The 14112-nt window shown below is 59.2% G+C and overlaps 3 protein-coding genes across 3 annotated transcripts in view; 1 reads left to right on the top strand and 2 right to left on the bottom strand.

Moving 5' to 3' along the window:
• The window catches only part of FAM76A (family with sequence similarity 76 member A), a 24782-nt gene extending 16349 nt beyond the window's left edge, over window positions 1–8433 (bottom strand). The window contains exon 1 of the mRNA XM_085315773.1: window positions 8248–8433. Coding sequence (XP_085171899.1) covers window positions 8248–8433 — 186 coding nt within the window. The remainder of the gene's footprint in view (window positions 1–8247) is intronic.
• Window positions 2813–5118, top strand: LOC146589711 (heat shock 70 kDa protein 1A-like). The gene has a single exon (XM_085315746.1). It carries the CDS (start codon window positions 3057–3059, stop codon window positions 5004–5006), a length of 1950 nt encoding a protein of 649 aa, XP_085171872.1. The 5' UTR covers window positions 2813–3056; the 3' UTR covers window positions 5007–5118.
• A 549-nt stretch (window positions 8434–8982) lies between the features above and the next one.
• LOC146589709 (digestive cysteine proteinase 1-like) lies at window positions 8983–13436 on the bottom strand. The gene is made up of 11 exons (XM_085315745.1): window positions 13388–13436; window positions 12947–13006; window positions 12781–12873; window positions 12188–12360; window positions 11491–11731; window positions 10994–11195; window positions 10522–10715; window positions 10191–10282; window positions 9949–10110; window positions 9490–9679; window positions 8983–9176 (listed from the first exon to the last, which is right to left on the bottom strand). Exons 1-11 carry the CDS (start codon window positions 13434–13436, stop codon window positions 8989–8991), a joined length of 1644 nt encoding a protein of 547 aa, XP_085171871.1. The 3' UTR covers window positions 8983–8988.
• Window positions 13437–14112: the final 676 nt, after the last annotated feature.

Below are 14112 nucleotides of genomic sequence, written 5' to 3'. Positions count from 1 at the left end.
GTGAGCTGGGCCAGGCCGAGGGAAGGGGGCAGGGGCTGAGGAAAGGGCAGAGGAGGAGCGCAGCTGGCCCGGGGCTGGAGCGAGGGCCGGGGCAGGCCTGCCTGATGCTAGAGCAGGGGAAGGGAGGAGCATGTGCTGGCCTGGGAGGAGGGGAGGCTGGATGAGGGCGAGGCCCAGGCTGGGAGTGGGGAGGAAGCTGAGCTGGGCTAGCGAGGTGAGGAGCTGCTGCAAGGGAGGGGGAGGCCTTGCTGAGGGGGTGGGTGAGAGAGGGTCACCTTAGAGGAAGGTAAAGGGCAGAGGAGCGTGTGGAGGAGTGAGAGTCCCTGCCCTGAGAATAGAGCCGAGGGGGAGCAGAGCTGTGTGGGTGGGCTGGAAGAGCTGGAGAATGATAAAAGAAAGGAGTCAGGGCAGTGGTAGGGGAGGCAAAATTGWGTCAGTGCCTGAAAGGTTGAGGGACAGAGAATTGGAGGAAARGGAAGGGAGATGAGGCAGGAGGCAGTGTCTGCGGCTAAGGGAAAACCTTCATGTTAACTCATTTCCCTCTTAGACCTGGGATAGTTGCTCTGGTTCCAGCAGCCGGTGGCCTGCTGCTCGGGCAGCTGCTCATCTGCAAATCGCAAGCACAGCCAAGGCAAGCCGTGATTTGCATGGGTGGAACTGCCTCTGGGATGGGGCAAGATCAGCGTTGGGAACTGTAGCTTGCTTTGTTTAYGCTGCAGCTTGGGTGCTGAAGTTTGCAGCTCTCACCACTGGGAACATTTGCCCGGGTTTCACTTTGGGGATGACGATAGCTTCCAGTCGCTGCCACAAGACAAGGGCAAACTGTACAGTGCACAAACACTTAGTAATTGCTCATTTTTTTTTAATCAAGAAGTTGTCAGTTTTACAACGCAACACCAAACAGGTGCTGTGAACTTACATGTGTGCTGCCTACATGAACAAATGGGTGTATTAAAGTGTTTTGGAGTTAAAAGCTCACTCTGCAGATCCAGGATACAGCTAATATRTAAGACAGTAAACTCACAGTTAACAATAAACCCCTAGTTGTGTAGCGTGGTTGCTTTTTGTGTTGCCTGACATTCCTGTGCTCTTGCACCCAACCCCCTCTTGGGCCATCAGGGACACCTGAAATCTTTGGGAAATTTATTTCCCTACCTTTTTTTTTTTTTTTTTTTTTTCACTAGATTACAGAGTATTCCCAGTCCTGGTTTGTGCAAGTAGTGAAGCTGAAATACGAGATGCTAGCTGCAGTGCTCAGTCTTTCCTGAGAAGGACTGGGGGAGTGTCTTGGGTTTTTTGTAAGGCTGCGTGGGTGTGCATATTAAACTGAAATTCTGCTGTGCTTGGCTACCTTGGGGACTAGTTATAATCACTGGGCAAATACGCTGTGTGTAGGAGAAATACTTAATTTCATGAAATTTGTTGCATTGTGCTGGATGCTAAATTTTGATTGGGAAATAACAGTCAGTGAAAGCAGAAGGCAGAGCAGAGCTTGGCASAGGCAGCGGATAGCTTTAAACAAAACCCTCCTCGTTGTTCAGGGATTGTGATGCTCCGAGGATAGTTTCTTAGGGAAATGGGATGGAGGGGGAAGACCGAGGCGGTCCAGCTTTCTCAGATTTGACAGCGCACCTGGAAAACGTAAATGCGGCAAGATTTGTTACAAGAAACAAAACCTCCTGAAAGTCACAGGGTTTGCGAATCTCTTGAGCTAAGGAAAAGGAACGATTCGTTTCAGAATGCGAACAACAAACCTGCCAGAGCAGTCACAGTCGCCAAGGGAAAAACATTTGGCTAAGGAAAAGCATTTGTAAAGCTGCTACTGAAGGAAGTGTAATAAGAAACGTTTAAAAAGCCACTGCCTCGATGATTTTCCAGAGTAGCCTTACTAACAATGAAGCATTTTCTAGCTTACTGTTGTGCAGAGCTTGAGACTGTTCTGGTCTTCCTGTTTGTACSCAGAAAGCTCCAGATACCACATTAAATAGCAAAAGTGAGAATTCCTGCCCCCTGGATTGCAGTTTTTGTCATCCTAGAAGCTGAGRACTGTGCTACACGCCTGCCGCCCCCGTGAACCGTGCACCACCCAGTTTTGTTCTGRCCTGGCTCCGGAGAAGGCAGCCCCAAAGCGCCCAGGCCGTGGCTCACAGGACATTGCTGGAGTTCATGCTCAGGCCCTGGGGAACTGAGTTGTCTGGAGCTTTTGGGAGCCAAGAAGTTGCCAGACCAAGTTTGATTCAGCTGCTGTTCTCTGAAACTGTCTGTGGTTCTTAGTAAATCACTAACAGATAATATTTTCATATTCTGGCTCTATTCATGTCCTCTGCTTTCTGAATAATTACCTTGTTTTGTGCAAGCCATAAGAGGTTTTCACAGATAATTCATCCAGCACTGAAAGGCAGCCAGCTTTGGGGTTGGAGCACATTTACTGGCCACCTGGCATTGCTGCACAGAGGTCTGCGCTGGAGCGCAGCTGCCTCTGGAGGGAAGTGCAGTATGTAGGACAGCCGAGGGCAGGGAGAAAACCAAACCCAGCTGAAAAGCCTTCCTAAGAGAATAACCTACTTCGGGCTGCCTTGGCAAACTCAGCCCACCCTGAATTTCTGGATGTGTGGCAAGATTGATTCCCCCCYCCCCCCCCAATTCTGGATGCTCCCAAAGAAAGCAAATTTCACTGCAACAAAATACCTCTGAGTTGCGCGCGGTGACCCGCTGCCTCGCGTCTCCGGCTCAGCTTGCCGAAGCCCGGCAGCCCCTCTTTGCAGCGCGGCATAGCCGCGTGCCGGCTCGAGGGCTGCGCGGAGCTGTGATTGTCCCGAGGTTCCCAGCCCTCTTATGACATCCCCATCACGGGGCTGCCGCGGCGGCGGTCCGGAGGCGATCCGGGGCGGCCCGGCCGGGGGGCAGGGGACCCGGGCAGGGGGCTCTCGTCAGCCCGGCGGAGGGGAACCGATGCACTGGGGAGACCTGCTGGCCCTGCGGAGCGACGCCTGACCGAGGGACGCCACTGCCTCTGCTCCGGGGAGCCGCGGCGACTCTCCGCGAGGTTGAACGCCATGCCGAGGAGAACGGCAATCCCCGCGCTGAGACGGCCGGCGATCGGCATCGACTTGGGCACCACGAAGTCCTGCGTTGGTCTCTTTCGGGACGGCAAGGTGGAAATCATCAGCAACAAGCAGGGCCTTCGCACCACCCCGAGCTGCGTGGCCTTCACCGAGATGGGACGGCTGATAGGTGAAGAAGCCAAGAACCAGGCGGCCCTCAACTCTCCCAATACGGTGTTCAGCGCCAAGCGCTTGCTTGGCCGGGCGTACGAAGACGCAGCTGTGCTGAAGGACACACACTTCTGGCCCTTCCAGGTGGTAAAAGCCAAGGGGAATTCACAAGTRCAGGTGTCCTACAGGGGAGCAGAGAAGTCTTTCTTCCCTGAGGAGATCTCAGCCGTGATTCTGGGWAACCTGAAGGAGATGGCTGAGGACTACCTGGGACAGCCCGTCACCCATGCGATCATCACTGTGCCAGCTCATTTCAATGACTCCCAGCGCCAAGCCACTAGAGATGCTGGGGTAATTGCTGGAATCAATGTGCTGAGGATCCTCAATGAGACAACAGCAGCAGCCTTGGCCTACAGCCTCCATCACCCTGACAACGGAGAGCACAATGTCCTCATCTTCGATATGGGCGGGGGGGCTGTCAGCGTCTCTGTCTTCTCTATAGACAGGGGCGTTGTTGAGGTGAAAGCCACAGCTGGGGACAGCCACCTGGGAGGTGACGATTTTGACAACTGTTTGGTGAGCTTCTTTATGGATGAATTTTTAAAGAAACATCACGAGAACATCAGCCATGACAGACGTGCTGTTTGGAGGCTCAGGACAGCCTGCGAGGCAGCCAAATGGACTCTCTCCTCTAGCAAGAAAGCCACCATCAGTGTGGACTGCCTCTATAAAGGGATCAGCTTGCAGGCTGACATCACTCGGGCCCAGTTTGAGCAGCTGTGTTCCAACCTCTTCCAAAGGGTGCTGAAGCCGGTGGAGAGGGTCCTCCAGGATGCCAAACTGAGCCAGACCCAGATAGATGATGTGGTTGTGGTTGGTGCCTCCACTCGCATCCCCAGGATCCGGGAACTGCTGCAGGACTTCTTTGGGGGTCAGCCACTGAACCAGGGCCTGAACGCAGATGAAGCCGTGGCCAGCGGGGCAGCTGTTCAGGCTGCCATCCTGATGGAGAACAGATCAGAGGTGGCCAGAAACCTGCTCGCTCTCGACGTAGCATCTGTGTCAATGGGAATTGAAACAGCCACCGGGAAGATGCATGGGCTGGTCAAGCGCAACACCGCCATCCCCATCGTGGTGACGCGAACCTTYACGACTCTCCATGACCACCAACCTGATCTCCTCATCCGCACTTACGAGGGGGAGAGAGCCATCGCTAAAGAAAACCATCTGCTGGGCCATTTCCTCTTGAAGGGCCTTTCCCCAGCACCCCGTGGCTTGACCTTGTTGGAAGTGACATTTTACATCGACGCAGATGGCATCCTGAGTGTGTTCGCTCTGGACAAGGTCACAGGCAACACAAACCCAATTGTCGTGGATGCCAAAAAGGGGCGGCTGAGCAAGGAGGAGATCCTGAGGTTAGCAGAGGACCATGAGAAATATCGAGCAGAGGACAGAGCGCAGAAATGGAAGCTGGCCACCAAGAACTACCTCCAGTCCTGTGCTTTCAGCATGAAGCGAACCTCAGAGGACATCTTGAACTACTTCACGCTGCAGGCCAAGAAGAAGATGGTGGAGAAATGCCAGCAGGCCTTTTCCTGGTTGAGTCCAGCTGCATGGCTGAAGAGGAGGAGGTCAGGAGCTGTAAAAATGGCCTCTGGGAACTCCATGCGAGGATTTAAATCCCTCAATAACAACACAACAGGGATCAACAAGAAAAGATCAAAGCTGATCATCACCACCTGTAGCTGGACCTTGCAGCTCACCCAGACCACCACCATCATCGACCCCTAGGATGTCCTGGCACAGACTTGGCCAGGCTYGCTGGCTGCTTAGCCCCAATTTACCATCTAATGTAGCCCATTTGAAAAGGGGACCCCTGCAAATTCATCATCCCCCTCAATAAACCTCCTCTCAATGCTTACTTGGGCGGWTCTATTTATGAGCAACAGGTAGTATGTTTGAACTGGGATTTTCAAGGGGACATAAGAGAGGTAGGTGTCAAATCCTCTCAACTTTCACTTGGAGAGGAGTGCTTGCCCCTTCYGAAAGCAACAGCCCTAGGTTACATTTCAGTGTCTAGGTACCAAATTGGGGGAGTTTCCTACACAGCTGGGAGGCTGGAAAGGCAGGGTACACAAACTACACTTCTTCCAAACGAAAGCTTAAATTTGTACCTTTAGGTCCTCTTTGCTAAAGGAAAAAGCAGGCGTTTAGGAAGCCTTAAGCAGCACTGAAGTTTGGATGTTGAGGTGTATCTGGGGCAACTGCAGCTCGCTCTGGACTGGGAGCCATGACCAGGGACTGCCCCAGAGACAGGACACCTCTTTTCAGGTATGTCCTTCATTCAGCCGCTTTTCAAACAGAACAAACCGCCCTTTTCTTTAAAGATCCCAGCCGTCCTTACCTACTCACACTTGGGCCTGCCACTGTCGCCAATACCACAAATGCAAAGTTTTAAGCCCCTGAAAAAACAGCTCCTGAGGGTGCAAAACCTACAACTCTTGAAGTTGTCCTGTGTGTTCAATAGCAAATTCACAACACCACATACTGAAAGGGAGCCTGAAAGTCACGGTTCTCTGAAAGTCAAAGTGTGTTTTATTGACTGCAGTGGAGAGAATCAAAGATCTGGAGACCTGGACTCCCACAGAATAAACCACATTATTCCTGCGCGGTGATCATTTCTCTCCGAGACATGAATTTGAGTCAGCACCCCTGCTGAGAATGATTAAAGACCACTTCAGAAATCAGTGCAGCAAATTGTAAAATAAGCAGGTGAACAAGTGAAAGAAAACAAGAAAATATTATGACCTGCCACCCTCAATTGGGAGCAATCACGTCGCCTGGAAGGAAGCGTGTTCCCTGGGTGCCGCGGCCCGCGCTGGCTGAGCCGGGAGCACGGTGGGTGACCCAGACAATTTGCTCTACAAAATAAGGGTGTAGGCATCGAGGATGACCGTCCTCAGCCACCAGCACCCCTTGCTCGGGGAAGACCCGGCCCTCACACGCACAAATACAAGGCTGGGCTCTTGCCATCGGCTGGACGTGCTGATCTAAGGGCTGGACTCCTCTAGGATAGTTAGGCTGAGAGTTTTCCCGGCCAAAAAATTTTGGCAAGGCAAATCCCATCCACGTATGTGCCATTGCCACGCGGGTGGGCGTTGGTGGCAGCTGCTCGTTCTCGGGCTGCCACGGCAGGAGCTTGTGAGCGTCTCGGACGAGCGGTGGAGGGGCTGGCGGAGTCAGCCCCGTCTCGGATGCAGGGAGGCATCCGGGAGTCACACAGACGGAAGCAGACACCCGTCTCCCAGGCCATCTTTGCTCCACAGGAAGAATCAGAGATCAAACAGAAAAGGGAAAAGCGCTCCTGTGTCCGCTGTTCAAGGGCGGACGGGGTGGGAAACGGAGGGGGGATGGCTGCTGAGGCAAGGCGGGGAGCAGGAGCTCTGCTCCTCAGCTTAGCACCAGGGCACGAGCTGAACGCAGCCTCCGTTATCCACCACCCCCAGGGACCAGGCAGCCCCCAGAGCTCCCCAGCGCTTTCCTTAAACGCCTCCCAGGCTTCCTGGCTTCCAGCACAGCGGAAGAAGGCACTACCATAACCCAGGGGCATGCACCAGCCTTGAACACCCCCGAAGCCGGAGATTCAGCCCCTCCATGAGCCGTTTGGTGGGGCTGCAGCTCCAGCTCCTTTGTCTGCTCCTTGCATCTGCTTCCCACATGTTCCTGCACAGCCTCCGGGGACAACAGCAAACTCGCCGCTGCTGGCAATGGCCGCAGCAGCCTCGGCTGGAAGGGGGGCAGTTTTCGCCCCCCCCCCCCCGAGATGAGGTGCCGGTTGCAGCAAAACCTTCATCCCCTGCATGCCCGGCGCTGCCCTGAAGGCACCAGCAGGGCCCGGGTGCCCCATGGCTGTGCTGCTCCCTGATACAAGAGCTGGGCGAGATGTTTGAGCCASATGAGACATTTGGAGCTGGGCAAGACAAGCACCGGGCCCCGCGCACAGCGCTCACTCTCTGCTGGTTCCACGATGCCCCCTCCAGCCACCCAGCAGCGGCTGTGCAGCACCCAGCACATGCTGCCAGCCCGGGTGAAGACCGAGTCTTGCAGTCARGATCTTGCCACAACAGAAAGACCAAATACTCCATCTCCAGCCTCCCTTCAGACACACTCGGGAGGATCAAGCTACCTTAAAAACGTCAAGTCCATGTTCTGTTCCAAAAAGCATCAGAGAAGACTCAGCTCCTGAACAGTCCTGAGCCTCCTTCCTTGTTACCAGCACCAGGAGCCTGATTCTGGCTCGTCCCCTTTTGTAGACCCCCTCTAGGGCTGCCCCACTGCCGTGGAAGTGGGCAGGACCTGAGGAGGCCAATAGCCTCCACGCGGGAGCCCCCCAGCCCAGCTCTGTCCCGCACCGCCCCAGCCAGGCGGTCGTGCCCCAGCGCGCTGTGTCCGAGCCGTGCCAGCCTCGCGGCTGGTTCCCTCCACTGACGCCCCAGGCTGGCACAGCCGCCCCAGGGGCACCGCGGGCTGGAGGGCTCCAGGGCCACGCTGCTGCGGGAGGAGCGGGGGGGGATGCTCACCCGTGCAGGCTGACACGGGAGACACTGCGGGGATGTGATTCTTCCTTGCTGTCTCCAGTCTCTCTTGGCTCGGGTGGCTTTGGTGAGRGGAGAGGTGATCCCTTCCAGCCTCCCGCACGTGGTCCCGTGTCCCTCTAGCTTTGCCACCTGGAGAAGGGACATACCTGGRTGCTGACTGCGAGGACAAGCTGTGTGCACAGAGACCCTGCGGTGCCCCCACAAAGCTCGTGGGCCAGCCAGCTCTGGGGCACGGTGGCTGTGCTGGAGAAAGGGGGGACAAGAGGAGCACGATGGTCCCTGGATGGCAGCTCCAAGCCCAGCTGCTCCCTGCGAGGTTGCACAAAGCCCCCCAGAAATGTCCTGGTCAAAATTTCCTTTGGGCCGTGCCTTCCCTGGAGGCTCTGGGGAGCCCTTCTTGCCRGCAGAGCGAGCTCAGCCCCTCGCGCCTTCACCTCCTTGCAGAGCCYGTATGGGACTGTGGGAACCCCTTGGGTTTTGCACAGCGGGAGTTTAAACCTCTGGATGCCTGGAAGTCCCCGGTGGCAGCAGGCCCGGGGAATACAGTGCTCTGGAGCRGAGCGGGAGGAGCAGCACCCGCTGAGGACCCGAGCCTTGATGCTGGTGGGCTCTGCCTGCATCTGGCTGGGCAGCTGGAGTCAGACCCCTCGAACGGCCATCTCATCCTGTCCCCCAGCCAGAAGGACTTGGGTTCCTCAGATCCAGAGCAATACTCAGAAAGCGCACACTTCCAGGCTTGTAGCACATTTCCCCCCRGACTGGTTTGGTCACCCAGCACTCCCCGTGCTCGGGAGCCTGTGAGACCTGCCTGGATTTTATCTTATGTTGGAAAACACCCCCGCGGGGCCGGGTTGTGCAAGAGCACTGGTGCACCCCAGCCCACGTGGCCCCCACACGTTTCCCGCTAACCAAGTCCACAGGGGGCTGGTGGTGGCGTTAAACCAGCTTGCAAGCGTGCAAAGGGACTGGCACCCCGGCAGGGTGAGCTGAGGCTGCCAGAAGACACTCCCAGCACAAGAGACTTCTCCAGGCATTTATTGCCAAAATGGTAAAAAAGAAAGAAAGAAAAAAAAACACTCCGGGGGGGCTGGCCACCCCCCAGGGTCCCACATCCCTTTGCTGGATGCCCTTCTGGCTGGAGCCAGGGAGATGTGGCATGCAGGGGGCTGTGCCCCTCAGGCCAGGATGGGGAAGGAGGCCGCGGTGGCCACGCCGCAGTTGTTGTCCTTCATGGCCATGAGGATGTAGCCGTCGTTGCCCCAGTAGGTGGACCAGGAGTTCTTGACGAGCCAGTAGCTCTTGCCGTGCAGCACGCCGTAGCCCACAGCCAGCACTGCATGGTCCAGCTGGGCTGTCTCGTTGCCTAAGAAAGGAAAAATAGAAAGTGGAGAGTGGAGGCGTTTTGATCCCTTTCCTCAGGGCTGGAGCTAGTTCTCGACCGCGTAAGAGGAGGCAGCGATGGGACACCCTGTGGCTGTCTCTGTGCACGGCCACCCCTGGCAAAGATCCCACCCCTCCGGGACATCCCACAGGCTGGGAAGCAAATACCACCAGGGATTTTCATGTCTCCCAGACCCAAGCAGTAGGACGTGGTCCCTCCAGCTGGTCCAGGAGAGTTGGGATCCCCTCGCATTGCTGGTGTTTGCATAGCCTTCCTGGCCACCAGCTCAACTCACCGCAACGGGGCTCCTCGTAGACGCCGTTGGCATAGAAGGCGAAGGACTTGTGCGAGGCATCAATGTTGACGGCAACAGGGCCGTGCTTGACCAGCGCAGTTTTGAGGGCTGCGGCATTGCCTGGCTCCACRTTGACGTAGGAGGCCAACTGGGCTACCAGCTCCGACTGGTTGTAGTGGCAGTAGCCGTTCTGGAGGGGGAAAGAGGCCGGGATGGATTGGGAGACCAGAYACAGATGAGCAGGATCTGACCCATCCTGGCTGAGGAGGATGGAGAGGCACGAGGCTCAACTGGAGCGTCCGTAAGCTGGAGAGGAGCCTCCATCCACCACCAGCTTGGTGGCAGCAGMTTTGCCTAGCACTGTCCCCTCTGCTGATGAGACCACCACGAAGGTCATGTGCTYGCTGCAGTGGTGGGACTGCATCTGACCCACAGTGCAAGCAGAGTCTTTGGCCTCACCTGCCCCAGATACGGCCCGTAGGACTCGGTGCTCGCGATGCCGCCGTGTTTCTTGATCCACTCGTAGGCGCGCCACTCCTCGCCCCCATCACACGCCTGGTTCCCGAAGCCCCAGGAGCAGTCGATGAGGACTTGTTGGGACAGGGGGGTCAGCACGCCRGTCTGCGGGGAYRRGGACACGCTGCCRGGAGCCAGCCTGGCACCTCCTGCCYTGTAGCYACCCRYGCCRRCCCCGCTCGCACCTTGAGGAAGAGGGCACCCTCCATGGCGCCCGTCGTGGCGAAGCTCCAGCAGGACCCGCAGACGGCCTGGTCCTTCACGGGCGTCACGGCGCCTGGGGAGCAAAGGGAGCCCAACACAGCACCCATCAGCTTGCACCGGTGCTGCAGCCCCCAGTTCAAATCGTGACGGTTTTTGCAGCATGCTCTCGGCTGTGTTCAAACCTGCAACCTCAGCAGCTTTAGAAAAAGCAGCTGGTTTGTGCCGGCAGCCTCAGGTGCGCAGCCCGGCTGTGCAGAGCCGAGGCAGAGCTTCACGTGAGCGTGCGGGCTAGGGGGGCGCCGGGGGTCTCACCGTACAGCCGCCAGTCGAGGCTCTCGGGCAGGATGAGGCCGGCGTAGCGCTCGGCGGGGAAGGGCCGCCCGCCGTTGGGAGCGCGGCTCCGGCGGCGGCCCCGCAGCGCGGCCAGCTCCTGCGGCGTGCGGTCGGCCAGGTGGTTCAGCGCCAGCGTGTAGGAGAGCGCGGCTCGGTTTTTGGAGTGCACGAACCTGCGGCAGGGCAGGGCAGAGAGATGCTCTGAATGCATCTTTTGGGGGAGACCAGCAGCCTCTGGCACATGGGGCCAGGACAAGGCTAGAGCTCTTGGATCCTCCCTGAGCYCAGCGTGAGGTTACCCAGGTCCCATGGCTTCATGCTGGGTGTTTTGGGCATCCAGCCGCCCACGGTGTGCAGGAACCTGGGGTGAGCTCAGCCATCGCCCGGTGCAACCTGGGCTCTCGCGGAGCTGGGGCCGAGGGTTAGGGCCACCAGCGCTTTCGCCCCGTACCGCATGTTGTGGACGAAGGCGCGCTTGCGGTGCTCCTGCTCCTCCTCGCTGCCGTAGCTCTTCCCAAACCTCTCCTTGTAGTGGTGGAAGAGGCGGTGATGGACGTGGTCCGTGTCCTGAGCCCTCCCCACAAACTCTTGCATGGGGTTGGCCAGGATACGATGCTCGGGGCCGGCTGCGGGCCACTGCTCACACTGCACACCTGGGCCAGGGCACGGAGCACAGCTGAACCCTCCCAAGCGGGGACGGACCCTCCCGTCCCCCCCGACCAGGGCGAATGGCAACGTTGACCCCAAACCGCTGGGGCTGCTCCATCCCCTATGGATGCCAAGGAGAGATCTGCAGGCACAAGACTATCGGGAGGCTGGGGACAGGGCAGCATTTGCTACTCTCCGAGTACAAGTCTGGATCCGACCTTCTGCTCTGGGGTTGATATCGGGGGTGAGGAGGAGGAGGGATGGCTCACGGTACTAGCCCTGGGGCCAGCGGCCACTCACCGTCCGGCAGGCGGAAGATGCTGGCGGGGAAGCGGTGGCTGAAAGTGGAGTACTCGATCTCGTACTTGTCGTAGTGGGAGCCCAGCAGGCTGTTGAAGCCCCGCATCTCATAGTGGACGGGCACGGGGCCCCGGGGCGAGCTGGCCACCCGCAGCGTGTACACGTTCTTCTTGTGGCCCCAGTAGGACACGTTCTGCCACACTGCGCAGCGCTGCCCATGGAAATGCTCCTCCCGGACCCTCTGGGAACGGCACAAGGGTGGGGGGGATGTGGCACCATGCCCAGACCTCCCTGGAGCCAGGCACTGTGTCCCCCCTGGAGAAAGGGCTTTTCCAGTGCAAAGTTGTGACTTTCAAGAGTTTCAGATGGTTTTTGCTGAGCAGGCCCATTTGCACTGCAATGCCCAGGGAATTTCTCTTCCCAGAGCATGCACAGCCCCTTCCCATGCATCCATCCCACCTCTGGGTGCTCAGCACCTCCTGCCAAGCTGGACACAACTCTGGCTTGTGCCTCAGCCTTCCCCAGAACCACTCTCACCCAGATCTGGCCTTGCATTTGCCCACTCCCAGCTGTGGAGGGTTGCAGGGCTGCCCAGCCCTCACAGGGTGGCCTGGCAGCAGCCAAACATCCTGTATCCAAGCAGGTCCCTTCTCCTTTCTCCATGCCTCATCCTTCGGGGCCATGGCCTGGGTCTCACCTTGAAGTGTTCCAGGCTGGGGAAGACACTCTGCGGGGCAACGAGGTCTCCGTCGGTGCCGTTGATGCGGAAGCACTTGCGGACGTTGACCTCCGTCTCCGTGGTCTCAGGCGTCACCTTGAAGCTGGCGCCAAAGGGCTCGATGGAGCCGAACTGGTACGTGATCACTTGGCCTGGTGAGCAGGACAGGCCCCGGGAAGGCAGCGAGCCGTCACCACCACCCTGTGCCTCCACCAAGGACCTCCCACGGTGCTGGCCACCCACTCCCAACAGGACAGTCATGGGGAGCTGCGGGGTGCCCTGAGCACCCAGCCCCCTCCCTGCATGGCTCCATGCATGGTACCACGTTGGGGCACCAGCCAGGACTTCTGGGTTCCTCCCTGCCCTGCCCAGGGCCTATTCCTGCCAGGATGGCTGGGTGGCAGAGGACAGACAGCCCTGTTGCTGGTAACAAGCTCAGGGGCCAGCACCTGTGACGGATCAGTGCCAAATCTGAGCCAAGCCCCCTGGTCCTGGTGCGGAGGCAGCTCCCAAGGCTTTGCTGAGGCACCTACAGCTCCTGCGGGGGTGGTCGCCCCCCTCTCCGCACCTACCGCCGTAGTACTCGATGCGGCTCTTCCCCCCGGTGAGGTTGTACCAGGCCTCGAAGGGCTCCTTGATCTCCGCGTAGGGCAGGCTGATGACTCCTGCGGGCACAAGGGCTGGTTGGCAGGTCTGTGCGGGGGGCTGAGCCTCACGGAGGGGGGGCCCCCGCGGTACCTGTGACATGATAGATGTCCCCGAACACGGGTCTCTCCAGAGGAGCTTTGCAGTCTGCTCCTGGAAGAAGAGACCCCGTCACACCGCGCGCTCCCGCAGCGCTGAGGCGGGCAGAGGTGCTGGTCCCGGGCTCGTTGCCGGCCCCCGGAGCCGTGGCCGGAGGAGCCCGCGTGGGCAGCGAGACGATGACGGGCCAGCGGGCTCCACCCTGGCAGGGCACAGGGCACCCTGGGCCATGCATCCCCCCTCCTCCACCAACCCTTCGGGCTGAGTTGGACCCCCCCCCACATCCCCGCCGGGGATCCCCACTGCCTTAGGCTGGACCTGGGGGGCAGCCTCATCTCCCCAGCTCAGGGGCACCAGCAGCACCACGGCTAAGGGGCAGGATGCTCCTGGGGACACAGCACCCACCCACCCACTCAGCTCAACCACAGTGCTCACCCAGCAGCGCAGCAGCCCCCAGCACCAGCAGCCACCCCAGCCCCTCCATCCTGCAGCCCATGCTACTGCTCTGCACCCAAGGGTGGCTTAAATAGGGGCAGTGGGTGGGCAGGAGACCTCCCACGGCCAACGGGAAAAGCCCAGCCCTTCCCGCTGGCTGGCACTGTAGCAAGGGGGAGGCGTGGCTGTGCATTGCCCCACCCCCTCTGCTCCCCTACCTCCCACCCCGGGGCACCCACGGGTGCCTTCCCCCCCCCCCACGGCAGGGTGGGTGCCCAAGCCACGTGTTTGCGGAGCAGGGGGCAGAGGGGCTGCAGGGCAGGAGCCGGACCCCTACAGGCACCTTCGGGGCTGGCAATGGGTGCCAGGGGTGACCCTGCTCTGCCACAGTGGGTGCCGGGGGTGACCCAGCTCCGCTGCAGCGGTGGGTGCCAGGGGTGTCCCCGCTCTGCCGCAGCAGCGGGTGCTGGGGATGTCCCTGCTCTGCAGCAGTGGGTGCCGGGGGTGTCCCCGCTCTGCCGCAGCAGCGGGTGCCGGGGGTGTCCCTGCTCTGCAGCAGTGGGTGCCGGGGGTGTCCCCGCTCTGCCGCAGCAGCGGGTGCCGGGGGTGTCCCCCCTCTGCCACAGCAGCGGGTGCCGGGGGTGTCCCCGCTCTGCAGCAGCGGGTGCCGGGGGTGTCCCCCCTCTGCCGCAGCGGTGCACCATGCGCAGGGGGAGCATTTGCAG

The sequence above is a fragment of the Rhea americana genome, unplaced genomic scaffold, assembly GCF_003343005.1.
Source record: "Rhea americana isolate MKP2758 unplaced genomic scaffold, rheAme1 scaffold_439, whole genome shotgun sequence".
Lineage (NCBI taxonomy): Eukaryota > Metazoa > Chordata > Aves > Rheiformes > Rheidae > Rhea > Rhea americana.
This window is presented reverse-complemented; position numbering and strand designations above follow the sequence as displayed.